The 27,907-nt window shown below is 33.7% G+C and overlaps 1 protein-coding gene across 1 annotated transcript in view; it reads left to right on the top strand.

Annotated features, from left to right (window-relative positions):
* Positions 1 to 27,907, top strand: part of EPHA6 (EPH receptor A6) — a 927,196-nt gene that overhangs the window by 418,502 nt on the left and 480,787 nt on the right. The window contains exon 5 of the mRNA XM_015129296.3: positions 8,335 to 8,670. Within this exon, the coding sequence (XP_014984782.2) occupies positions 8,335 to 8,670 (336 nt within the window). The remainder of the gene's footprint in view (positions 1 to 8,334; positions 8,671 to 27,907) is intronic.

Here is a 27,907-nt window from a genome sequence, read left to right as displayed (position 1 = left end):
GCTTGGTCTGTGTCTCCCTAACCAACTTTAACTTTACCAGGATTTATCAAACGGTCTGGATCTTAATCCAGTTATTCCAGTTATACCAGCTACATACCTGCAAGTTTGGGCTTCCTTGTTCTTCTTTTTGTTGTTGTCATTGTTGTTTTCTTTTTAAAAATTCATTGTGTTTCTTTTGCATAACCTGAAAAATATATTTCAAAAATTAGGAATAAGAAATTTAAAAAGAAATGCTGAATGTTTTATCTAATATTTTAATCTATTTCATATCCTCTTAACTTTCTTTCTCAGGTGACTCATTCACGTATGCTCTGTACTTTAAAGAATGAGCTGTGGAGGACACTCCACACTATCAGTTCTTGATCAGTTAGGGCTGCCTCTGGTTGCCATTTGGAGTACAGGAGATCCTGCTATCTGCCAAGAAGTCTATTATCAGAATAATTGTCCAAGGCTTTTCCAGGCCATAAGGGAAAAATAGTCACTGAGGTTGGAGAAAAAAAGTAGGCAAATAAAAGTTATTTTAAAAGTACTTGTCAAGTAGAAAACACAGAGTAGGAGACGATGGAGAGGAATGAAGTAAGAGTCTAATAGGTGGCTGAGTGAGATGTTAGAAAAAGCAAAATCCCATGGTCTTAGCACTTTTACTTTGATGGTTTTCATGTATTTAAATCAATAGAGAAGTTGTCTTTTAAAGCTGTTGAACAGGTGCTGGCAGATTAACACATTTAACAAACATTTATGTTACCTACTTAGAAAAGTTCAAACATAAAATGTAAGTCATACACATGGGTAATTCTAATGCATACCCTTAGGATTTTGTTTTGTGTTGTTTTGATCATCTAAATATGCAATCAAACAATACCTACAAGTGAAAACATTTTGCTACAACATCCTTCTTAATACACAGGCAAATATCAAGTCTTTGTATTTGACATACAGTGACAATGATTGGGAAGAAAGCATAAAACTTGAATTTACATTTGCTCTAAGGCTAACGGTGTAAAGCATGGTTTCTTTAGTGCTGGAATAATTGGCCACTTGAGAAAATTATTATTCTCTCACTCTTACTCTGCGTAGAGCAAATAGTGGTTGAGATGTAGTTGGAGAAGCATTCTTTCCTCTTTTCAGCTGCTCTAGTCACATCCCTCCTGGGGATGCTCAGGATGCTGACAATCCAAGTATCCCTATTCTGCTGGTTATCTCTTCTTCCCCCGCCATCTCTTTATTTATTTTTTCTCTTTTTCTTGAATGTAAGTTTTGCATGAAGAAAACCATTTTGGCCCCCTCGCTTTTCCATCTCACAACTGAAATGCAAAAGTACAGCTGATTGTTTAGGTGACTCATTGTACAGACAATGTAGCATTCACAATTTTACAGAGCCTAGAAAGGGAGAAATTGCAATGATAGTTTTTTTTTTTAAACCTCAAGCAAGCTGTTATATTTTAGACTTGACTTATGAAAATTACTTAAATATTCACTTCGTATATTGCAGTGCTCTATTTTTAAAATTAAAATGACCCTTACACTACTGAATAGACACCTATATGTAATGAATGCCCATTTCCCCAATTATAGATTAATGATAGATATCACTCGAGTTTGATGGAGTTACCTAAACACATATACTTTAATTTATATTTCAGCAGAGCTTCTTTTATCAAATAATCTGGGAGAGTTTTCTCTGTAAGAATTACTAAGTGGCCATTCTGCCGATATTGGAGAATCGAGTTACCACTTGTTGCCAGTGTGACTTTATTCCTGACCTCTGCAGTTGAAACTCAGAAAGAATTGTCGCACTCAACATCATCTGTTTGTACAAAACAGATCATTACTAAGAAATCATTCATAATATGAAACACAACATCCATAATTATTGCTACAATGTTATGCATTTTGAGGAAAGTTTATTAATTTGCTTGAATTTATGCATTCATTGTTTTGCTTTTCCCTCTGAAATTATGACAGTGCTTGGACTCTTCATATTTCTCTTTCCATTTGTAATGGATGCTTGTCTAAAGATAATTGACTCAAATATGAAAAAGGCCATATGTCAGTATGCATTATTTTTTCTATGGTATTAGGGAAGCTGGATAATGTTTAACTAAAAAAATCTAAGGCCAGGTCCTCATTATTTTATTTATATTTAAGTGCTCTTTTTCTCATTCATGTGATTATGTTTACTTTAACTATTGATCTGCATATTTATAATGCATTTCTGTAATTATTACAATTAGTTATTCTATGGACTAATTGACGTTTTCTTCCTGCATTGATAAGGATAGTTGATAGCTATCATTTTGGAAATTTCCCAAGCTAAAATTATGTACATGCTCTATGGCATAGAAACTTGAAGATGCAAATGCTTACTTTTCACGTTTTCAAGTGTCTAGAGAACTGTATTTTGAGAAATTTTTACTCTCTCCTAATGGGTAAAGAGATGGTGGCACCTTATTCTCTTATGGCTCTTTATTAGTTAATCTCAGTTTTCATAATATAAACATTCCCGTCTACTTCAAATAATTATCATGTAATATAGATCTGTTCTTACTAGCACTGGGCTCTTATAAAAATTATAACCTTGAATTATCTGCTTTACAATACTTGTCAAAATTTGTACTGTGTGAAATATAATTCTTAGAGAATTGCACAAAACCATGCATTGCATTCATTTCTTTGGTTAAGGCATGTTACCTTTAGTTCAAGCTAGATTAGCAGACTTGTGCCTATGAAAACAAATACTTCAGTGTAATATATACATTATTTGCTAAGTGTCAATCATATGTTCTATAAAATTGGGATATTAATAACCATTTTACAGGGTTATTGTGATGATTGAGTGAAACAAATTATGTGAAATATTAAGTACACCCTTTACAGTTAGCTATATATTTTTCAATACATGCTTACCAGGCATAAACGTTATCAGCTCTGACAGAGGATAGCAAGGAGTTGTCACAAAGGAGGTAACAACTAAATCAGAATACGAAGGGTGAGTAGGAATTTTTCAGAGAGCAAAAGGAGGTAAAGGCAATTCAGGAGCAGTAGTACAAAGGCATTGAGATGCAGCAAAAGGGAACAAGAGGCTAAAGAATGGATGGGGGCGTGGTATGAAGACACAGACAAAGCTGAGAAGTTTAGGTTTTATTCTGGAAATGAATGGTATTTGGTCTATTAGATTTTTTGTTTGTTTGTTTTCTTTAACTATTAATTTTAAAAATAAAATAACTTCTAAAAGTTATCTAACTCCTGATTGATGGGACTATACAAACATTAATACATAACAAGTTTTGTTTTAGGCATCAATTTAATTACTGAAAGTAGGTGCAATCATATCAAAGATAATCAGAAGCAATCCATTTTGCTATATGGAATGCAAAAGATTTGAAGTGTGCATACTCCTGAATTTTGAGTAATATTTACTTTGAAAACTTAAGTTTCAGTAACTCTTCTGTATATAAAATTATTTACACGCTCTAAGAGCATTATTTAAGGGAGTCTTTTATAGGAAGGTAATAATCAGTTACCAATTTGTATGTTTTGAAAATGTGTATTTGACAATACTTTGAAAACAAAAAATTGTATAAAAATACAGTGGACCCTTGAACAACATGGAGGTTAGGGGCACCAACCCACTCCCCACTTGCCATTGCAAACCTGCATCTAACTTTTGTCTCACCCCGAACTTAACTACTAATAGTCTACTGTTGACCAGAAAGTGTAATGAGAATATAAACAGTTGATTAATACATTTTATATGTTATATATATTATATATTGTATTATTTCAATAAAGTAAGCAAGAGAAAAGAAAATGTTATTAAGAAAATAAAGGAAGATAAAGTGTATTTACTATTTATTAAGTGAAAGTGGATCATGATGAAGGTCTTTGCCCTCATTGTCTTCAGGTTGAGTAAGCTGAGGAGGAGGGGAGGAAGAAGGGCTTGCTCTTTCTGTCTCTGGGGTGGCAGAGGCAGAAAAAGTGGAGGAGGTGAAAGGAGAGGCAGGAGAAGCAGGCACACTTGGTTTAACTTTTGTTGAAAAACATTCTACAATATAAGTAGAGCCATGCAGTTCAAAATCCATGTTGTTCAAGGGTCAACTGTACATTTTCATATTTGTTTGTCAGATTTTCTATCTATAGGCTGAATATGACATAATAGAGTTTTAAAAAATCTAAACAGATAAATACTAGGTGTCATTCTACCGCTAATGAACTGCATAACCTTAATGTAATTATTGTCCTTTTCTGAACCTCATTTCTTCTTCTGAATATACTGATATGGTTCCTTCGTGTGCTGAGGTTGGAGCTCCAGTTTTGTGATTGCCATTCATTTCCAAATAGAAAATATTTAATAAGCAAAACCTATAGATAGAGAAAGAAGTGATTTAGAGAAAGAGAATATGAAATTCCATTTACAGATGCTCCTATTAAATACATTTTTTAAAGATTATATAGGACGGAGATTAGATTAACAATATGGATGTAGATTAAAGATAAAATGAATAGTGAAGATACAAAGGATGAAATGACTTTTAGAGTTTAAAATTTTGTATATATATAGAGAGAGCTGACAACTTATATTTTCAGTGCAATATTAATGCCTGGGGATATGCTTTTTCATCTCTACCTATTTACTTATTTTTTCTGTAGTTAATTCTACAGTCTCACTGATACCTTAAAGCATTTACCTAAGCATCTTTAAATGGTTCAATGTGTTCTTTTAATCTTGTCCTTGACCCAGATTAGCATACAACTATTTTTCTCTCATTTGTAAACTAAGAAATATGAATACATTTGTTTTCTGTTAATAAACCATACTACTACATTCTTGGCAGTCATTAAATTAACAAAGGTAGTAACTTAAGAACTGATTAAATATAGCTTAATAGGCAATCGTCTTTCATGACTTGGTATCTTCAGATATTTTGGTGAAATTTTTATTATTCTTAAGATTTTAAAAAGTACCTCTGCAAACTATCACTAGCTATTGACTTAATTGGTAAACAGTCACTCTTCAGCTCATATGAAAAATCCCGCTGTTTGTTTATGGGTTTAACATATTTTTATGATTATAAATGTGAAACATAAATCTCTACCGGTTGATGCAACAACTGAAATATGGCCCTTCAGCTTGTTCTTCTTCTGTATCAGCCTTTATTTAAGTGTGTTCTGCAGAATGCTAGTATTCCTCTAGATGCTCCTTGGAAAAATAAGATTCTATGAACAAATTTTTGGGAAATGTTGGATTCAACAAAGTGAAGCAAATAGGGTTAATTTTGTTTCAGCATCAGTCCACCAAGAATCTTATTTGAGCAACAAACTGATTTTTGTGTGATATTTCGTGGGACTAGAAGTATTGCATAGGACATATTTTGAGAAACACAGTTATGTTTAAAAACAATTTACATTAACAACTTAAATGAAATAAAACAAAACAAAAATCATAGCACACCTGGCCTCTGCTACTCTAAGGGGAAAATTGGGACCTACCGGGACAGATGTTTTTCTGGTAAGGGAGCGACAGCCTTGCTATAAGCATCTCATGAGTTTTACTGGTAGAACACTGTTCCTTTATTCTTTAAAATTATAAAGTAGAAATTCAAATTAAAGCAAAAGAAAAGTGTTTCCTAGTTAAAAAAACTAGTGGAAAAATTGTACAATTTAGGTAGTTTATTATACGATGGACTTGAAAAACAGCTAGTTTCCAATGAGAATAATTGCCTTTTTCTTATGAAGTTAGTCTGGAGGGTGAGGACTGGAGATTGCTTTCTTTCTATGTGAATTACTTGTTTCTTTTAAAAAAATAAAATCTACTTAAGTAAATACCTGAGAGTTTTCAATACAGATGTCTCCAAAAGTGTTATTGCTGCCACATTGTTTTTTAAATGTGTCACATAATATTTGTATAATTTATAAATGATAACAAAGCAATCAGGCCACATTCATAAAAGCCCAGTGACACGTAATTTAGTTGAATCTGAGGATTAGAATTAATTGTCTCTCTTTGTTCCAAGTTCTAAATCTTAGTAAATGATTCACTGCATATCATTACAGCTTAATATTTGCATGAAATCACAGTTTAGCTGGCATAATTTAACAGCAATTAAAAAGCTATTTAATCATCATGCAAATTGGTATGAGGACCCTTGAGTAAGAAGGGTGTCAGTCTTCTTTTTTTTTTTTTTTTTTTTTAAGTATCTCCAGGCGGACAGTTATATACTTGTAGACACCCATAACATAATTGATAACATTCTTCCTAGAATGAAAATATAAGTGAATAATAATTAATGTTTTCCATTATAAATAAAAGACCAACAACATGAATATGTCATTCTGTAAGAAAACATTATTATGATAATGAATCTTTGTCTCTTAGACATAAGTCTAGGTTGGAGGTAAAAAGTTACATTTATCCCTGTTCTCTAGTGTATAATCCCCTTCATGTTTGCCTTTCTGAAGGTAGACATTTCTGTAAACCCTATGGAACATGAAATGGCATAAAGCAAGGCACCCAGCAACCTTTCAGAAAAATGATTCATTGCATTTCTAGGTGATATACCTATAGGTAGCTGAGGTCCCTTCCTATGGTACATAGAAAACTATCCAGACTTGTTCCAGTGAGCCTAGCAGTCTTGCACTAGCTAGCCTCTTCCTGTTCCTTAAAACTTACTTCATGCATTCTCCCTCTGCAGTCTAGCCACAGTGACTTTCTGCCAGTTCCATGGTTATTTCAAGATCTTTCTGAACAAGAATGGCATACTTTCTATTCCTAATATTTTTCTCACCCCTCTGCATATTCTCCTCACTACCTCCATGAGGCTTTCTCAGAATGTTACCTAAAACAGGGATTCCCCTGATTGCTTTTATTTCAGCACCTGTCCTTCTAATTTTTGTAATTGCACACATTATGATTTGAATTTTAGTCATTTGTTTACATATATCTAGTCACTCCACTAAAATGTAAATAACAAGAAAGAAGGAATAATGTCTACCATGTCTTATCTCTGTAAGCCCAAGATCTAGTACAGTATCTGCCACATAGTAGACACTAAATAAAATATTTAATGAATGAATGGCCGTAGCTTGAAATCCAAAAGGAGCCTATATCAAAACTTGAATTTATTTCTCAGAGGGAATGTTAGGGAGACATTCCTTTCCACTCTCTAAGTAGATTTTCTTGGTAACAGAAATTAGAGAATTGGTTTAGATTTTTTAAAAATGAAGCCCTCAAAAATATGGCATGAATGTTGTTTCCCCAGTCATTTATACAATATATTATTTTTCTAAATATCTGTCATAAGTATAGCCTCTCACAGCATATGGATTCTGTGGTTTTTCATATATAGTACTTAGCGCAGTGTCTGGCACCTAGAAGACATTATAAAACTGAGGCTCGAAGGACTCAGATAAGTATATAGGATTATTCACACAATTTTAAGGAAAGGCTGGAACAATTAAAGGCTATCAAGCACTCTATGCAGTGTGATCTTTGTGGTAAATAATAAGAAGATGCTCATCCCCTCCTTAGGACTGACTTGGTTTTCTAGGTCGTTATGACAAATAGGAGAATGTTGTGGGTCTCTTTTAGGGCCACGCTTAGTTTAAAGGACACACTTACTTGTGTTTAGTAAACTTAATCTAAATGAAAGTCTTGCCATTATTTCTTGTCCATGACCCCTTTTTATCCCTTTCATATAATGCTTTTATCCCATCAAATTGACAAGGACTTAATAAAAGGTTTTTTGTTGCCTTCAATTTTCATTTCTTTTTCCCTTTTTCCAAATCATCTGTTCACCCTAATTTTATGTTCATTTAATCTCAACCTTTGGAAAATGGATTTTTAGTGATTTTCAGAAGCGATGAATGGGGATTTTTATCTACATACCAGTTATAGAATGAAGACTGAAAAACTTACCACAATGTGTTTTGTATCTGTATATTTGTATCTGTACTATTTTTTCAAAATTAAAAAATGGTAATATAACTAATAAAATGTAATTAAAGCTATCACATAATTTAAAATAATTTTATTATATATTTTCAGTCAAGTTTAAAAAGGATAATTACCATATGTTTTACAGATATCCTGATTTTTATATTAAATATTGAAATTCATGCTCCAAAAATTTACGATATAGATCTTCACTCCTCAAGACTCCTTCCTTACTAGAACCAATGAGCTATTTTAACCATGTGATCATTATAGATCCCATTAGAAAAAGAGTTCAAACTAACATAAAAGAGAAACAAGTGTTTGTTGATGAAGTTTTCATTTTAGCACCATAATTCATTGTCCTATACATGTACATTTGTTTTTTAATTGCTTTTCTCTAGGGCCACCTTCAGCTCCTAGGAATGTGGTTTTTAACATCAATGAAACAGCCCTTATTTTGGAATGGAGCCCACCAAGTGACACAGGAGGGAGAAAAGATCTCACATACAGTGTAATCTGTAAGAAATGTGGCTTAGACACCAGCCAGTGTGAGGACTGTGGTGGAGGACTCCGCTTCATCCCAAGACATACAGGCCTGATCAACAATTCCGTGATAGTACTTGACTTTGTGTCTCACGTGAATTACACCTTTGAAATAGAAGCAATGAATGGAGTTTCTGAGTTGAGTTTTTCTCCCAAGCCATTCACAGCTATTACAGTGACCACGGATCAAGATGGTAAGTCCCACTGCTGTTCTCTCAAAACAGACCCATAATTTCTTTTGATGCATAATATCCCTCATGGGCCTATATTTACTGCAGGTGCAATGAAGTCATATACATTATACACTGCAGAGGTAACGCACTGGTTGTTGTTCTTGTTCTTTCCTAAAATTCAGAAAGATATTTTTATGTTACTTCTCAGTAGTATGAATAATAAGATGAAATACTTCCCTCAATGTTTATGTACGCATGTATTTTTTATAATCATATAACAATATATCTTAATGAGTAAGTCCATATTACTTACCAATAGAAGTCAGAAATCAATAAAATGTTATTAAGTGAATTGAATTTCAATTGCCCCACTTATGCTGCCATCCTTTTTTCATGTCAAATAAAGCAAATAGTAAGAATTTTTTAAATTATAATTCATGTCTATATTATGAAAGCATTCCAGCCAGTATATTTGTGATCCACTCTAAGTAGCAGACAAATTTAGAAATGTGTTCAAATGTCATCATCTATGGGGGTTTGTGAAAAGTAGTTAAACTGTTCAGAACTCTGATGAATTCAGCTAAATGTTCTCTTTATAACATCATAGATGTTTACTATAATATAGTCAGGTGCAAACACTCCTATTATTTTTACAAGTATATGCTCTCTAATTCCTTCATAACATCATTATATTGCATACCAGGAAACAGGAAAAGCTTCAGAGATTTTTATAAACTCCTTTTGAGAAGTGTTCATAAATTATATGGGCACACAAGTTATTGCCTTATGGTAGAAAATATTGTAAATGAACATGTATATGAGAAAAATTTATAAAGATAAAACTGTTCTTATACACTGCATTTGTTTGCTAAGGTAGCCATAACAAATAAGACAGGCTGTGTGGCTTAAGCAACAGACAATTTATTTTCTCGTAGCTTTGCAGGCTAGAAGAATCAAGTTGTCAGCATTGTTGATTTCATTCTGAGGCCTGTGTCCTTGGTTTGTAGGTAGCCATCTTTTCCCTTGTTTTCACAAGGTCAGGTCTGTCCTCTTTATCTCTAATCTCCTAATCGTCTCTTCTTATAAGGACATTAGTCATATTGAATTAGGACCCACTCATATGATCTCATTTTACCTTAATTACTCTTTAAAGACCCCATTTCTAAATGCAATCTCATTCTGAGGTCCTAGGTGTTGTGACTTCAACATATGAATATGTAGAAAGACAATTCAGCATAATATACACAAAGGCAGCATGTGGTGATATTTAAAATAAAATACATTGATTTGAATGTGTTGGAATAATACTCAGCAATAAAAATGAACAAAGTATTGATACACACAACTTGAATAAACCTCAATGGCACTATGCAGAGTGAAAAGCCTATTTCAAAAGGATGCATTCTGTATGATTCCACTCATATAATATTCTTGATATAATGTAATTATAGATATGGAAAACAGGTTAGTGGTTGTCAGGGCTTAGAGATTTGTAGGAGGGCAGTGTGGCTAAGAAGTGGTAGATGGAGGGAGGACTGTGATGATAGTTGTATATCTTGATTATGGTGATAGTTACCTGACGCTACATATGTGATAAATTGACATGTATATGATAAATGTCATGTGCACACACACACACACAGACACACACACACAAGTCTTGTGGATTGGACCAATGTCAATTTCCTAGTGTTCCCAGATATTATACATAAATTCACTTTGCTGATAATCTTCAGAAAGGCCTCTAATAAATAAAGCAAAGCCATATAATATTGTACTTTGTATTTACTATGTAATTTTCCTCTTCATTTAGCAAATAGCTCCACATCATAGAATTTGCTTTATGGTTATTCAAAATAGAATTCCTGTTCTCTTTTGTTTTCCTCTTTCCTTTCATATCAACAAAATCTTGTCAAATATACCTTCAACATAAAATAGATGAGAGTTTTCTGTTCCTCTCTGCTTTAGCAGATGATTTCTAAGGTTTTAATTGCTGCAGCCTTATCAAAAAATACAATCTAGTACAACAATTTTTAGCTATAGGGAAAAAAATTTAATTTCTGGACAAAACCAATATGTCACTTTAAATGAAGTAAATATGCTTACATAATTTCATACATACAGCAGCCTTTCATTCTAGGATTACAAAAGAGTATATTTAGTTCACATCTCTGCTTATCAAAAGGATAAAATATAAGTCGTGTTTCACTTTTAAAATGGGATAGTTCATTAAAAGTGTGTTGCTTATGGAAAAAAGATACATATCAAACATAAAATAAGAGATGGTACACATATATTGAAACTATATATTCTAGAAGCATAATATCATTAAGCAATTTGTTCCAATAATTTATCTTTGTTGAATATTAAGAAAAGATTATTGTTAATTTAATTTGATTTTGTTTTACATATAAATATTAAAATAATCAAAGTATATTTCTATTTTATTTGAAAGTACATAAAGGTCCTAAACCAACCAAAATATTGTCACATATATACTAATAAAATATTATGACCAGACTTAAATATTAGCATCTGCTTCCATGTCATAATTTTGAGAGATACCAAGAAGGCCCCCTCTTCTTGTGCCTGAAATTCTGAAGTTAGAGAATCACATCTGTGACAGTGCAGATACTCCAGGTAAGGGTAGTGTTATGAACCAATTCAATCTGTGGATCTATCAGATATCCTTTCCATATCCAAAGGAGTCAGAGTGTAGTGTTGAATTTAAAAAGAATTTATAGAAACTTAATGTTTCAGAACAAACTTCAAACTGATGCCATTTTGTTCCAGATTTAAATGAAATAATTGTATTGCTTCAAATACAGGAAATAATTTGCCATCACTCCACTTGGAGTATCTTTGGGAATTCTCTTTTAACTGATTTAAGAGTCAATTGCAAAGATTATCTGATAACACATTACAATTTCATTGGACTGAGAGGACAAGAGTAAAATAGTTTACCTTCTCTATAGGTTACATATTGTTTTTATACAAAAACGCAAAAGTGATAAGTGTTATTCATAAACTTTCAATTTATTTAACATATTTTTAGTGTATTCCTTGTGTATGATAGTGAGCCCTTACGTACTTTAAAGTCTGGTGGGAGGCAGTTAATAAACAGGTAATTTCACAAATATGTAGTTAGTACTCTAGTAGGTACTGCTAAGGAGAAGCCTAGGGTGCTCTGAAAGCATATATTCTCCAAATCTGGAGGATAAGTTGGGGGGAGCCATCTTACTGAGGAAGTAACGTTTAAATTAAGTTCTGTTCTGAGGGATGAATAGAAAGTGATTAAATAAAATGAGGCTGGAATAAGGGAAATAATTCTGAGTAGAAGGAACCAAGCAAAAGTTGGATAATGGAGGAATTAGAGGCTGATCATATATAAGATAGTGTATCATAGAAGTACAGCAGGATTTGGGGAAGGAGCTAAAGAGTTCATCTAAAATTTGGAAAAATTAATGGGTATCTGCAAATAGCTGAAACAAGTTAAAGAATCAGCCACCTGTCAGAAGATGCTGGAATCTTTCCAGGGCCACAAATAGGGAAAAGAAGTCAGACTAATAACATTGCTCTTGAGGTCATACTTACATGAGTATGGAAAAAATATTAGAGACCAAAAAATATAGACAGTTATATTAATTATTTCATCCTCCTCTTACGTGTGCATATTGTGGAACATGAAGATAGAGATGAAATAAATTGGCCTTGGTTTGCCTTTTCTATCATGTAGTTGACTATATATATTTTTTTCTCATATTTAAGAAATACTAAGAAAACCACATTAAACAAATCTGGCTTAATTGTTTGCTCTGTTTATAATTAAACAAATGTAAAAAAAAGTTTGAAATCACTTAGAACCACTTAGATGTAGTTAGGAGAAACATTCCTTGATTATTCTAAGTCTAGTTTGCTAAATAAGATTATAGAGTTAAAACTATGACTTTCATAATAAGGAATCTTTGCAATACATCTTAATTAACTGACTTCTGCAATTCCTAAGATCTATATTTGCAACCTTCTGTTTTCATAGCTTATGTAAATGGTCTTGAAAGGTGTTTCATTTAGAGAGCAAAACAAGAAAGCAACATGCAGAAGACATTTGATTTTAATCTTCAGTGGATGATAGGAAAACGAAGGTGTGTAGTTCAGTAAAAAGTAATTATTCAGGTTTTAGACAGTAGAGGAAAACGTTAATCATGGATAGTCAACCCGAAACAAATTGTGTTTGTAGATATCCTGACATGTGCAAAAACCTTTAGGGACCATGTTCAAAGTGAAAGACATGGTAAATTACAAACCAATTCTGCTGATATTTGCTAAAGGGTCTTTAAAGCAATTATTGTCAGAACCAAGTTGTCCAATTCATTGGCATCTTAAAAAATACACTCAGCACTCCTATCTCTGCCCTTGAGCGACCATTCTATATAGGCCTGCCTTAGGCTTACACTGTGATTGCAGATTTCATGTATATGCTGTAGCAGGAATAACTAATTAAACCGACACTGAAAATATGTTTAAATCAACAGAAGTCTCTATATATGTACAAATTTGAGATGTCTATTTGGTTTACAGTTCACTGGATTTTGGAAATACAGTCTATCTCAAATGGCAAACTTTCACATGTTGCTGGAGTAAGTAATTAGGGATAGTGTAAACATTCTTCATCTTTATATTTGCATTTTAACGTATTTTATCTTTGAACGTCTCTCACAGTCCTCACTGTGTTTTCAAAAATGCTCACAGCAAATATTCTTTTAAAAACCTATGCAATTCTATCCAAAGTAAAAAAAAAAAAAAAAAAAAAAAAAAAAAAGGTGTGAAAGTTTTAAATGCTTGCTTACTAAAAATACATGAAATACAAGCCAGAGGCATGATAAGTTTTATTTTGTTTATTAAAACAAAATAAAAGGCAATAACCTGACTTTAACTAAGAAATATGCTGTATTATTTGTATTTTTCCAAATTTCTTATACATAGGCAAATTATATATTCAAAACCTAGACATATTGAAGTATAAAATATTTCTATCTTTAACAAAAGTGTTGCTCCCCTGAAAAGTGCACTGAATGTTTTATTTATGGAAGAAATGTCAAACTAGTTAATTTTACTAAATCATGACTAGTAATGATTACATAATGATTATGGTGCAGCCAAATATTAAACTATAATCTAGGTGATTGTAAACTTTGTTTACACTCCTAAGAAACACCAAATTATTTCCAAGTCTAGCATCTTTTTGTGGTGTGCATCTTTTGAGTAATTGAATACTATAGAAAAGTGCCTCAGACTTTAGAAATTAGTTTTTTGAGAGTTGGTTAGCAACTCTGCTCCAATCAGCAGCTGTAGAAATTGAACAACTGTTCTCAGATAGTTGTGTAAAACACTACAGTGTCACTGTCTCACTGGACAATAATCATACATTTTTTAAATAATTTGCCTTTCCAACCAATATATAAGCTTCCTGAGGGCATGGTTGATGTATTATTCACTAAGAACATCCTCAATTTACATTGCCTATAACAATAAATCTCTACTGACTGCATTAATAGAGATTGAAGATGGTGTGAGTTAATTTTTCATTTGCTTAATTCATTAAAACATATTTATTGACTGTTTAGTGTCTGCCAGGAACTGTTCTGTGTTCTAGGAATATAGCAATAAAGAGAAAAATAATTAACAGTGTTCCTGCTTTTACAGACACTATACTTTAGTGTTAAGAAGTGATAGGTTCCACGAGGAAGAACTAAACAGAGTAAGTGATTTGAAAATAATGGTTAGCTTTATGCAAGGAAACCAAAAACACCTCTCTAACTTGACACTTGAGCAGATCATGAATTGAAGAGAAACTCTTGTAACTATATAAAAGAAGACTACCACAGGGGCAAAGCCTTAAATTCAAGCAGGAATATGTCTGGAAAGTAACAAGAAAGTATTATGGCATGTTTATTCTTTAGCATATACTAAATTTCATGTTCACTACATTCTCTGATTGTGTATCTACAACATATTCAACAAAGAATTTTAATCAACACTAAACCATCCTTTAATAGCAACTTTTCTCCGTGATCATACATTGCTAAAGAAATGTGTTTGATCCTAAACTTGATTTCGAGCAGTTGGCTTTTAGAGTCGTCAGCTGTTTTCTCTGAGGAATTCTCATTTGCACATTTTGCGGAAAAGGTGACTAAGTATTTTCTTTAGCATAAAATAACAAGACCTTATTGCTGTATTGGTGCCTCTACTACTATATTAACAGTTTTAATGGCATTTATCTGTACAAATTGAAAAACATTCATAGAGATTCTTTAGTAAAATGTTTTAAATCCTGTAAAATTAAACCAGATTAACAGATGTTTAACTAAATTGGAATTAAGTGTGTGCATAATCATGTTCTACATAATCTATAGCTATCATATGATATAAGGTTCTACTTTATGGTTAGGCAAATGTCTAGCAAACTGGCACATTTTCAATATAGTTCTTCGTTTGAAAATGGATGCCAATTTGATTTCATTAACTGAACTTTGCCTACAAAATAAATGAGGTGATTTGGATAACTGATTTATTATGTTTTTAGTATTTAACATTGGATTTTATTTGTGATTTTTTTTTTTTTTGACCGAGTCTCGCTTTGTCATACCCCAGGCTGGAGTGCAGTGGCATGATCTCGGCTCTCTGCAACCTCTGCCTCCTGGCTTCAGGCAATTCTCTGCCTCAGCCTCCCAAGTAGCTGGGATTGCAGGTGCCTGCCACCGCCCCCAGCTATTTTTTTTTTTTTTTTGTATATTTAGTAGAGACAGAGTTTCACCATGTTGGTCAGGCTGATCTTGAACTCCCAACCTCATGTTCCACCTGCCTCGGCCTCCCAAAGTACTGAGATTACAGGCATGAGCCACAGCACCTGGCCATTTGTGATATTTTCTAAAAGCCTCTTTGAAGTAAATATCCTTAAGGATTAAAACAGCATTAATGTGTAAGAATAAAACAAAATTATTTTCCAAGTGGACAGATTATTCTGATCATCATTTAAAATGTGATATTTCTTCATACTTAAAAATATTTCAATTGCAAAGATTGAAAAACTAATTGCTGACCTTTTAACCAGACAGAAATTCCACAGACCATCATTAGATGAGTGTTTTTTCTTCCATGTATTCCTCTGCACTTTTCTATTTGGTTTAGATTCTAAAACAGTCAATCATCTACATAAATAATTTATGATGTCCAGTGAAAAATAAAAATGCAGGACCCTTTGTTCAAAAAGTAGGAAAAGGGAGTCATAAAAGGTACTGAAATACAATGCTCTTTCTTTCAGTGATTTATCTCTCTCAACCTGGCACAATGTTTTTTGTTTGCCATTTAATGTCCCTCTAAGTAAAGAAAAAGTAAAATTTCTAATTATTTGCATTAAAATTTACCATTCATCTTTATATTGCTCAATGACCATTTTAAGTGCAAATACAAGAACATTTAACATATGTGAAAACATCAAAATATACAAGTCTTTTTTCTGCAGTTGACCCCACATGCACCTCCTGTTCCCAAGTGTGTCTCAAGTAGTCCGGAACAGAAAAATATCAGCCAGACTCAGGAAGGTCGGGAAGTAAAAGAGAGGGTTCCTTAAAACATAGAGCCTGCCCAGAGAGCGCTCGCTCTGTACCAGGGGTACTTGAGCAGAAAGAATGATGACACTCCCAGGTTCCCAGGGCCCTGCTTCAGGACTGCAGCTGCCTTTGTAACCCACAATGGGAGACCACCGGTGGTCTTCAAATCTCCTCCTTGGTCGGTGAGAGACCTGCTTGCATTAAGACATGAAATCTGCAGAGCAGAAACAGCTACACACACACTCACATACACACACACACACACACGCACACACACATGATGCTCCAGGGTTAGCAGATGCAACCTAGACCCTTTCCATGATGTCCAGATCCCTCACTGGGGAAAATGAACTGGCAACCCAGGAATGTGGTCCTCCCCACACTGAGGTCAATATATTCACCTAACCTAGGCGGACTATGACAGCAATCACAGGGCAGGGGTAGGGATTGGAAGACTGCATGGCTGAGAGTTGGGGAGTGTGCCAGGGAGAACACATCCTGTGGATATGCTAAAGTAGTGGGAGGCTGGACCTATATCCCAGAGCCTAGACATCGTGCTCCCAGCACATGCTCCATTGCCCCATTTGTATTCACTTTAAAAATATGAGTATAAAGATAAAAATTATTTAGAATTTCAATGGCATTAGCTGAGCATTAAACCCTAAGAGAGCTGTGCATCTGTATGAGCCATGCGTTCATGAAGCCAGCCTTGAAAACATTTTATAAAATGGTAATGTCATTGTTTTTCAAATTTACCTCTCGGCGTTACTCAGCAAACCAATATAATCAATGATTCTGACACACTAAATATTGAGCTATCTGTTATGTAGTGGGAAATAAAAGATGCATGTATGAGTGTTTGAGACATGATGCTTGCTATGGAGCCGCTAACAGTCTTTTATTCTTTAAGATTTGGAAGTGAAAGTTTAAGTGAAAAAAAAACTACATTAAATATATAATATCTGATTCAATATACATTTTCAAGAACTGACTACCTGAAATATTACTTAGTACACAAGCCCTTAAAATATGCATGAAGTAATAAATGATTAAATAGTGATATGACAGGCAGTGAATGTTGACATTTTACTTATTTTTATGAAAGAAAGCCTAGTTGTTTGACCACACATTTATTCTGTTAGGCAGTGAGCAAAGCTTTTACTAATGAAAGATTAAAAACAGAAAAAAAATTGAAAAAGAGTTCCATGATTTGACTAATGCTCTTCTAATTATTTTGACATTCTAATAGATCTAAGGGTGGATTTCAGTTATCAATAATTTTATGCTCTGCTATATATTGTTATACTTAGTCACTTTCAAGATGTGTTCTAAAATATAAAAGTGTTTTTCCCTTGAAATAATTATGATAGAAATTGAAATTATTTGTATTCATTCTTTTATATTGTAATTCAGCTTACATATTTCCTAAATAATCTTTTATTAAAGCAAGTAAATATTATTCCAAGGATGATAGATATATCTATAATATATAAATAGAAATGTGCTTTATGTTCTTTTTCATTTGTTTTTTTACAAAAAATATTTAATCTTCGGCTGACAGTAAATATCTTAAATATGTATTAGTTTTTACTCTATAATGCTCATATGAATGGATGCCCTCCTATTTTAACTTCCTGTTTCAAGGCTTCTTTATATAAATAGTGGATGTTTGGCCATTGTCTATCTACGAGTTGTTCAGATTATATTTTGACCTGTCTATTTAGTAGTTATGCCCTGTATTTAAAAATAAAAAAATTATTATTTTTTATAAACATAAATGTGTTGATCAGCTCTAGATAGGGATTACACAGATTCCTAGAAATTTGGAATAGGTTTCTCATTCTATTTTTATGAGAATAAATGTTTAATATACTGAGCAGTTTTGAATATTTAAAATCTTTATCTGCTGTTTTTCTTTAGCTGTTTTATAAAATGTGAGATACTTGTATTAAGAGGTAAACAAATGCTATTTGAAATGCAACTTAAATATGTATATATTTATGTGTTTTTCTTTTTTGTTTGTTTTTGAAGCAGAGTCTTGCCCTGTCGCCCAGGCTGGAGTGCAATGGCACGATCTCAGCTCACTGCAACCTCTGCCTCCTAGGTTCAAGCGATTCTCTTGCCTTAACCTCCCAAGTAGCTGGGACTATAGGTGCGTGCCACCACGCCAGGATAGTTTTTTGTATTTTTAGTAGAGACGGGGTTTCACCATGTTAGCCATGATGGTCTCGATATCCTGGCCTCGTGATCCACATGCCTCAGCCTCCCAAAATGCTGGGATTACAGGCATGAGCCACTGCACCCGGCTTTAATTATATTTAAATTTAAACTATAAATGATCTGCAAAATTATTTCCTAAAATAAATTATTTTCCACTTTTTGAATTGTATTAACCAAATTTATGCCAGCTTATGTTAGTTTTACACGTATATTATAAGGTAATGGTTTTCACATGCTTGAAATAACCTAAAGAGAATGTAGAGTTACTAGTCAGGAGGCAAGACGCACATATGCCCTTCTCAAATAAATATTATTTTTATCCTATTTCAAAGATCTCTAAGAAATATTTTTAATCCCCTTGTATCTTTCAACTGACTCTTTAAAAATGGTCTTCCCGAAATATCTCACCTAAAATCTTCTTGTAACTAGCAGAAATGTTAGTTTATTTAAGAGGAAAACAGAAAAAATAAATTGCACTTCAGGAGATAGAAGGTCACCATCCCCTGAATCGTCACTCTTCGTAGATAGGAAGACCATCAGTAGAACATTCTAGTTAGATCATTACTACTTATTTCCAATTTGCAAGTTTATCATCGCCAACCACCTTCTTTCACTGTTCTACAATTCTGTATTTTTGGTAGAATGAAGAAGTGTCCTTCATGAATGTTCACAAATCTTTAAGGGGCCACAAAGGAGTGACAATATATCAGACTAAGAATTTTTCCAGAGATACATCTGGGATGTACATCTGGGATATGTGTATGTATGTGTGTGTGTGTGTGTGTGTGTGTGTGTGTGTGTGTGTGTGTGTTTTCAAAATAACCTGAAAGCCTCTCAGTTATTCTCTCAACTGAGTGCTATGAAAACGTTAGTTTCCAGAAGAGAAGACTCATCTCCAAAATAAGAATGAGATTCACTTCTGTGAAGAAAGTCATTGGTAGCTTGATGGGGATGGCATTGAATCTATAAATTACCTTGGGCAGTATGGCCATTTTCACAATATTGATTCTTCTTATCCATGAGCATGGTATGTTCTTCCATTTGTTTGTGTCCTCTTTTATTTCACTGAGCAGTGATTTTCTTCACATAATTGGAAAAAAACTGCTTTAACGTTCATATGGAACCAAAAAAGAGCCCCCATTGACAAGACAATACTAAGTCAAAAGTACAAAGCTGGAGGCATCACGCTACCTGACTTCAAACTATACTACAAGGCTACAGTAACCAAAACAGCATGGTACTGGTACCAAAACAGAGATATAGACCAATGGAACAGAACAGAGTCCTCAGAAATAATACCACACATCTACAGCCATCTGATCTTTGACAAACACGAGAAAAACAAGAAGTGGGGAAAGGATTCCCTATTTAATAAATGGTGCTGGGAAAATTGGCTAGCCATAAGTAGAAAGCTGAAACTGGATCCTTTCCTTACTCCTTATACGAAAATTAATTCAAGATGGATTAGAGACTTAAATGTTAGACCTAATACCATAAAAACACTAGAAGAAAACCTAGGTAATACCATTCAGGACATAGGCATGGGCAAGGACTTCATGTCTAAAACACCAAAAACAATGGCAACAAAAGCCAAAATTGACAAATGGGATCTAATTAAACTAAAGAGCTTCTGCACAGCAAAAGAAACTACCATCAGAGTGAACAGGCAACCTACAGAATGGGAGAAAATTTTTGCAATCTACTCATCTGACAAAGGGCTAATATCCAGAACCTACAAAGAACTCAAACAAATTTACAAGAAAAAAACAACCCCATCAAAAAGTGGGCAAAGGATATGAACAGACATTTCTCAAAAGAAGACATGCATATAGCCAACAGACACATGAAAAAATGCTCATCATCACTGGCCATCAGAGAAATGCAAATCAAAACCACAGTGAGATACCATCTCACACCAGTTAGAATGGCGATCATTAAAAAGTCAGGAAACAACAGGTGCTGGAGAGGATGTGGAGAAATAGGAACACTTTTACACTGTTGGTGGGATTGTAAACTAGTTCAACCATTATGGAAAACAGTATGGCGATTCCTCAAGGATCTAGAACTAGAAATACCATATGACCCAGCCATCCCATTACTGGGTATATACCCAAAGGAATATAAATCATGCTGCTATAAAGACACATGCACACGTATGTTTACTGTGGCACTATTCACAAAAGCAAAGACTTGGAATCAACCCAAATGTCCATCAGTGACAGACTGGATTAAGAAAATGTGGCACATATACACCATGGAATACTATGCAGCCATCAAAAAGGATGAGTTTGTGTCCTTTGTAGGGACATGGATGCAGCTGGAAACCATCATTCTCAGCAAACTATCACAAGAACAGAAAACCAAACACTGCATGTTCTCACTCATAGGTGGGAATTGAACAATGAGATCACTTGGACTGGGGAAGGGGAACATCACACACTGGGGCCTATTATGGGGAGGGGGGAGGGGGGAGGGATGGCACTGGGAGTTATACCTGATGTAAATGACGAGTTGATGGGTGCTGACGAGTTGATGGGTGCAGCACACCAACATGGCACAGGTATACATATGTAACAAACCTGCACGTTGTGCACATGTACCCTAAAACTTAAAGTAAAATGATACAAAATAATAATAATAAAAGAATGAGTTTCACAAAATTAAGGGGACTTCTTCAAAATCGGAGTGCTTTCACCGTGTTCATTCTGGCGGCAGTAATGTTTCTTCCAGGGAATATTCAGCAAAGGGAAAAAGAAAGCCACTATCACAAATAATGTGCAGGTCGTGGTGATGAATAAATTTTGAGTTTTATTTTTCTTTTATCATTCAAACCCTTAACATTTGCAACTCAAACCCTCAAAATAGGGATGTCTTTATTCCGTAAAATCTATGCCTTTTTAAACATTTATTTTTGTAAAATCCATAAAATGAAATCTATGCTAAAATACTACAGGGTGGTATAGCTTCTTTTGTATGTCTAAGCTAAACCTAATGCAGACATGCTAAAAACATATAACACATTTTGAAAGACTCAAATAATTAGCACTTTAAATATAGCATAAATAAAAATAAAGAGATTTTTTGCTTATGTCAAATTTTAACAGCATAAAGTGAAGATAAAGTCGTAGCAGTTTATGTTAAAATCTCATTAGACACTATTGCCTTAAATTATTGAAGTAATAAAACTATAAAAGTAGATTCTCAGTAAATGACATGCCATATAATTTATCACTATTCTAAAAGTAGATATTAGATGTAGCCAAATTATGAAAACTCGTTTAGTTCTTTGTTAAATAAAATTTTAAAAATACATTTAATACAATGTAATTTTTGTCATCCATTTTCAAAATAAAAGAAGAATACATAATGATGGATGAAATGCAGAAAAATAATCAAATTGCATTAGGTTTCTGAAGACCTTATGATATGGTCTCTTTCCTCATTTATGAAGATTTAAAGTTTTAATGACCCGTCAAATCAGAGAGCCTCATTCTTCTACTGCAGTCTAGAACTGAATGTCATTCTCTAAACTTTTCACAATGAATGTTTCATTGCTTTATTTCTCTATTAATTTTAACTTTATTCTGTATTTTCGTATTTTTTTTAATGTTCCCTCTCTGGTGTCTCACAGTTGGTCTCTGCCTTGAGCGGAAGGAATGAACTAATATATCTACCTTCATGTGACTTTTTACCCGATGATGGTTCATCGAGGTGTAAGAAATGCCACAGACAGAGTATGGGAAGAGTTATCCTTTATTTGACATAAATTTGGCCAATAGGAACCTGATTCTCAGGAAAAGTATAATTTTTAAGGTCAAAAGTGCAAAATCATTGTTGCCTATTTATTCAACAACTAGGAAGACTAATTATGTTTAGGATTTAAGCTAGCCAAACACTCAGATTGTACACTGTCTAAACTTAACACAGATATGGCAAACGAATGGTATTGCTGTACTGTATTTTGCACTAAAAAGCTTTATTTATTTTTAATATTCGTTTTTCAGTAACTAATCATTTTTCTCATGGTTGCATTTCTTCATTGAAATTTTACTTAGTTTTCTATTTAAAAGTTTTCTCAGGAGATGTGGTGGCAGGTTTCCATAATACTTGACAAAAATTCAGGGTGTTGTGTTTATATAGTGAAATGTCATTTGCTGCTAGGATAATGTAGTTGTTACATAAATATAAAATATAGTGCTGCTCCATTTGGATATGGAAACTTTTTAACATGGATTCTCATCCAGGCATGTCTCCTTAAAACGTGGGACGTATATTTAATCAAAATCAACTAGTGAATAATTAGCTTATATATCAGAAATTATTTGTGTTTCCTATGAGAGCATAAAAAGTTTCTGATTAAAGAAACTGAAGAGATAGTCTTGAAATAAGTCCTTACCACACAAAGAGATTTAATATAGGATAAAGAATATATCTCAAAGTAATGAGAAAGTACATCAGTGAATAAAATTTGTTGAGGGAAAGCTATTATTTAGAATACTCCAAATCAAATCATTAACTAGGAAAATACCCTAAAACAAATTTTAAATGTTCAAACAGATATGGTAAAAATAAAATCTTAAGAAGAGGTGCATATAGGTGTGAATATAAATAATGATCAGAGAAGTTATAAAAAATTGCAAAGCAAAAAACACGTGGCTCTAATGGAAATTTCATACATCACAATTTATTATAAACAAAATGAAAATAAAGGGTAAGGTGGGGAAAACTTTTGTCATGAATAGACCATGGTAAAAATTGGCAAAAGACAGGAGTGATCAATTCTCAGAAAAAAGGCAATTGCCTAATATGCATTACAAAAAAACTTCACTCTTGCTGCAAATCAGAGAAATGCAAATTAAAACAGTAATGGTAGGCAATGTTCTTCTCATCAAATTGGACTCGTTGATTTTTCTTTGGAAAATGGCAATGCTCTGATTCCTTAGCGTATGATTTGGTCAAAATCTTCCTATCACTGTAGGAGTAACTATAAAACTACATGGTATTGTGTATCTAGCACTTTAAAATTATTATACTCTCTAAATCTACTACTAGGCATTGTCAGTTTTTAGGAAAGATAATACGGGTAGAAAAACTGCATGTGTATAGAAATATGTATCATTTATAACAGGGAAGGCTATAAATATCCTAAATGACCGACAGTAAACAATAAATAAAATGTACTATGTCTGTGAGATGGAATGACAAGTCTAGTGAATGAGAATAATGTTTACAATATTGTGTAAAGTGTAGCAGGATTAGAAACCCTATATACACTGTTACCCCAGTTATGTGACAATTGATGTACATACATGGATACATGGTCATAAGGAAATGAATATTAAATTTATGAAGTGTTACCAATATTTTTCTCTGTGTGGTGTGTTTATGGTTGACTATTTCTGTAAAATTATTTGCAAAGTCCTTTATGATCTGATCTTGCTTATCCTTTCATAACTCCTTATATTTACCCTATCACAGTGCGTAACTGTACTGTGCATTTCAATTGCATGTCAATATTTTCTACTGGACAGTCAACAAATGTTAATATCTCCATGGTCTACCATAGCACCTGTCACATAAAATCTGTGCATTAAATATTTGCTAAATAAATTTGTGATTGTGTGTGAGTATATATACATACATACATATACACACAGACACACACACACACAGAATGTCTATTATACTCACAGTGGAACTTTTTAAAATTTCAATGTTTTGATACTTTTGCCCCTTGGTGGTAAAGTGCTCACTCAGGACATCAACAATAAGCATTCTGTTTATAGATTCAACATCCTGGAACAGACTTACAGAAGGTATTGTGTTCAGTTGTACAAACCTAAGCATGAATGCCCAGAAAATATACAAGAAAGATTATTTTCTGTCTGCTTTTATGAATCTCTCAGGCCCCAAATTTTATATCCTGTTTACATAGTTTAGTCTGCTATTTACCATCTGCATACTCGTGAATTTATAACTCATAATTACATTATTTTTTTCCTGTTGAAATGACCAGTAGTGTAGTCATGTATAGAGGTGGGAAACAGCTGGTCAAAATCTGATCAACTCTGTGTTCTGGTCCCTAAACTGTTACTATCCAGCTGTGTAAATTCAGTGAAGTTATTTAATCTCTCCGGACCTCAGATTCTGCATCTACAAAATAAGTATCTTGCATGAGATAACATGATGAGCAAGCAAATAGTAACTGTGTAGTCTCTTCATATTTGCAGTCAACATCCTACATCATTCTAAAGACTTTATCTAAACAGAAATAAGAAAATGAATGTTTATAAATATGCAAGAACTTTTCCACACCTCCACTAAAAGGACACCTCTCTTAAAAATCCTATTTTAACTTTTCATACATACAGGTCCTGCTGGAGGCTCGACATTGTAATATTTTGAGGTATTCTTGAAATTTTGCTATAGTGACTTAAAGTTGTGCTGTTGTTTTTAGAAGGTAAACAAGTATCTCAGTAATGTTTCCTCCCATATTAAAGTCTGTATCCTTTTACTCAGAAGAAAATAAAAATCCTTATAGTTTTTGAAAAATAAAAAATACACTACATTTAAAACCTCGCTATATCTGGTTCAAGTTGGCATTTGAAAAAAAAACTATGTGAATAGAAATAATTTTAATTCTTGAGGCATAACAATAAGAATATCTTCTCTGCATTTCTTTTTTTTTTTTACAATCCACTCTGTCACTTTCAACCTTATCATTTTTTTGTTTGTTTACCATTTTTTTATCACAAATGTATTTCTCAAGATTGTGCCTAAGGAAGTTTCTTCAAAATGATTTAGGTGTATTCTTCATTTCATCACTTAATTCGACGATGCAATACTTTCCAAATAGAATTTTGTCTTTTGACAATATAATGTAAGCTCCATGAGAGATGGATTTTTCTCCATGTATTTTATTGTGTTGCTCACTCTATTCCTGGAGCTTCGAATAGTATGACATATAAAGTTGACGCTCAGCAAATGTTTGTTTAATAAACTGAGGAGCAAGCAATTATTAAGCCATAATGCATGAGTACTCTGTGCTGTCATACAGTAGAAGTAAGAAAGGAAGAGGTGGTGTTTTCCAACTCAGATGCTTTACTTACTCTAATTGAGAAGACAAGGTTAGCAGACCAAAAATGCTAGTGAAAAAAAAAGTATACTTTTTTTTTTTTTTTTGGAGACAGGGTCTCCCTCTGTTGCCCGGCTGGAGTGCAGTGGCACAATCTCAGCTCACTGCAACCTCTGCCTCCTGGATTCAAGCGATTCTTCCACCTCAGCCTCCTCAGTAGCTGGGATTACAGGCACATGCCACCACACCCGGCTAATTTTTGTATTTTCAGTAGAGACAGGGTTTCACCAAATTTGTCAGGCTGGTCTGGAACTCCCAACCTCAGGTTATCCGCCCACCTCAGCCTCCCAAAGTGCTGGGATTACAGGTGTGAGCCACCGCGCCCAGCCAGAAAGTATATCTTAAGTAACGTGTTAAATTATAAGATACAAATTGTAAATGCTTTACTGTAGAGGAGGAAAGAAAAGCGTAACTAAGCTGGAACAATTCTTGGAGGAGCTTTACCCTAAAGGAAGAATAGCATTTGGGTTGCCCTAACGGAGTGTGGAGACTTGGGATCATAAAGTCAGACAGGAAGAACAAATTTTCACAAGTTGTTTCTGTCAGGGTTATAGAAAAGTCAAATTCTTCATGTCCATATCTGAAGAAGCCTTCACTAAGTCAAGATTTACACCACAGTCAGACTTTGATAAGAAAGTTATAGAATCATGCTCATTCACTTTAGGAGACAATCTGCCCACAGAATTATAAGCTAGGTCTAGTAGCAATGTTATATTCTGCTTCCTTGAATATGAGCAATGTTGGATAGAGTTTTGAATATCAAAGGTGAGATTTCCCAGTAGGATAAGCTTGCTTTTGGGGATTGTTCTTTTAAGGAAGACTTAGCAAAAATAGTTTTCATCTGGGAGCAAATTTACATGGCACTGTTACAAGATGCACAAGTTTTGATCTTGATTTATAAATAGCCATTAGGGTAGAATACTGGTTGTCTTCCCACAGCAACATCTCTAAGCATGAAGCACTTTTTGGTCAAGCCCCTAGGATTTATCTGCAGGGCATTCAGTTATAAAACCGTTTTTCATCGATCTCAGCTGTTGAGAACTTAACTGTAGCTTATTTTCACTTTGATTTTGAAATCCATAAATGCCATTCACAGCATTTAAGAACTAAAATCATTGGCACAGGAATTTAAATGAAGAGTGATAAATCAAGGCTGCCAGTGGCTACTGCCTCAGCCAGATGCAAACACCACAACCACAGTGTTTAATAGCTTTGCACGCCTAATTTCAAATTAAGTGTGACAAATTAGGCAGGAAGTTAATTACTATCTTGAAACAAATAGTCTAATGTTGATTGGGAAGGGCATCATAAAGCTGTGTTTTACCTAAACAGGATACCCAGAGGAAATATTAGAAAATAGAGATGTACAAATAATGATTAGTTCAGGTTAAAAACAAAGCAGGGCTGGGGGTGGGCAGCATTTATTATGTGACTAGTTGGATGAATCCAGGTATATGAAAAAGGACTTCCCTCTAAGAACAGCTTTTCTAGTCTAAGAAAACAAGGAAGTTAATGGACAGATTCATTAGACTCTTGGTACCTATATGGTAGATGAGGTGAGAGGTTTGAGAGTCAAATACACCATATCTCTACCACTGTTGGCCAGACACTAGAATGCCTGTCAACTCTTCCCATGGCTAATGTGCTAAAATGGACAATTACACATCAAGTTATGGCAGATATGCTAAAATGAATAATTACACATAATGTGACCTTAAAAACCTGGAGATGTTATACATCACAAATTTTTTTAACTTGTCTCTCATTTGTTTTTCTCTGTTTATACTCCTGGCTCCTGTTGTCTTTAGACATTTATAGGACAACAACTTTTTCTTTAAGTGACTTCCTACTTGACCTAATGATTTTTAGTGGTGTTTGAGGGAATGTTTCAAGAAAGAACCTGTCCTTTGGAGTTCAAATTAATTTAAAGAAAGATGTGGTGCAACCTTCATTCAATGGGATCAAGTCCCAAAGCACTTAATTGTCAGATACTCTTCCAAGACTTTATTTATATTAAATTATTAAACATACCAACCCAATGACTTGCTACTATTGACATTTTCCAGATGAGGAAACAGGCACAGCCAGAGTAAATAAAATGTCAAGATTACATAGTTAACACATGGACAAACTAGAATTTGTAAGCAAGAAATCTGGGTCCAGAGAGTGAACTCTTAACCATTAGGACATTTTGAGACCTGGACCTAGGGAGAGCCATAGTTCTTAGTTATAAAACCCTTGTTATTTAGTCATAAGTTACTCAAACCATTCTTCTTGCTTCTCTACTTATTGC

Source organism: Macaca mulatta, chromosome 2 (genome assembly GCF_049350105.2).
Source record: "Macaca mulatta isolate MMU2019108-1 chromosome 2, T2T-MMU8v2.0, whole genome shotgun sequence".
NCBI classification, from domain to species: Eukaryota; Metazoa; Chordata; class Mammalia; order Primates; family Cercopithecidae; genus Macaca; species Macaca mulatta.
This window is presented reverse-complemented; position numbering and strand designations above follow the sequence as displayed.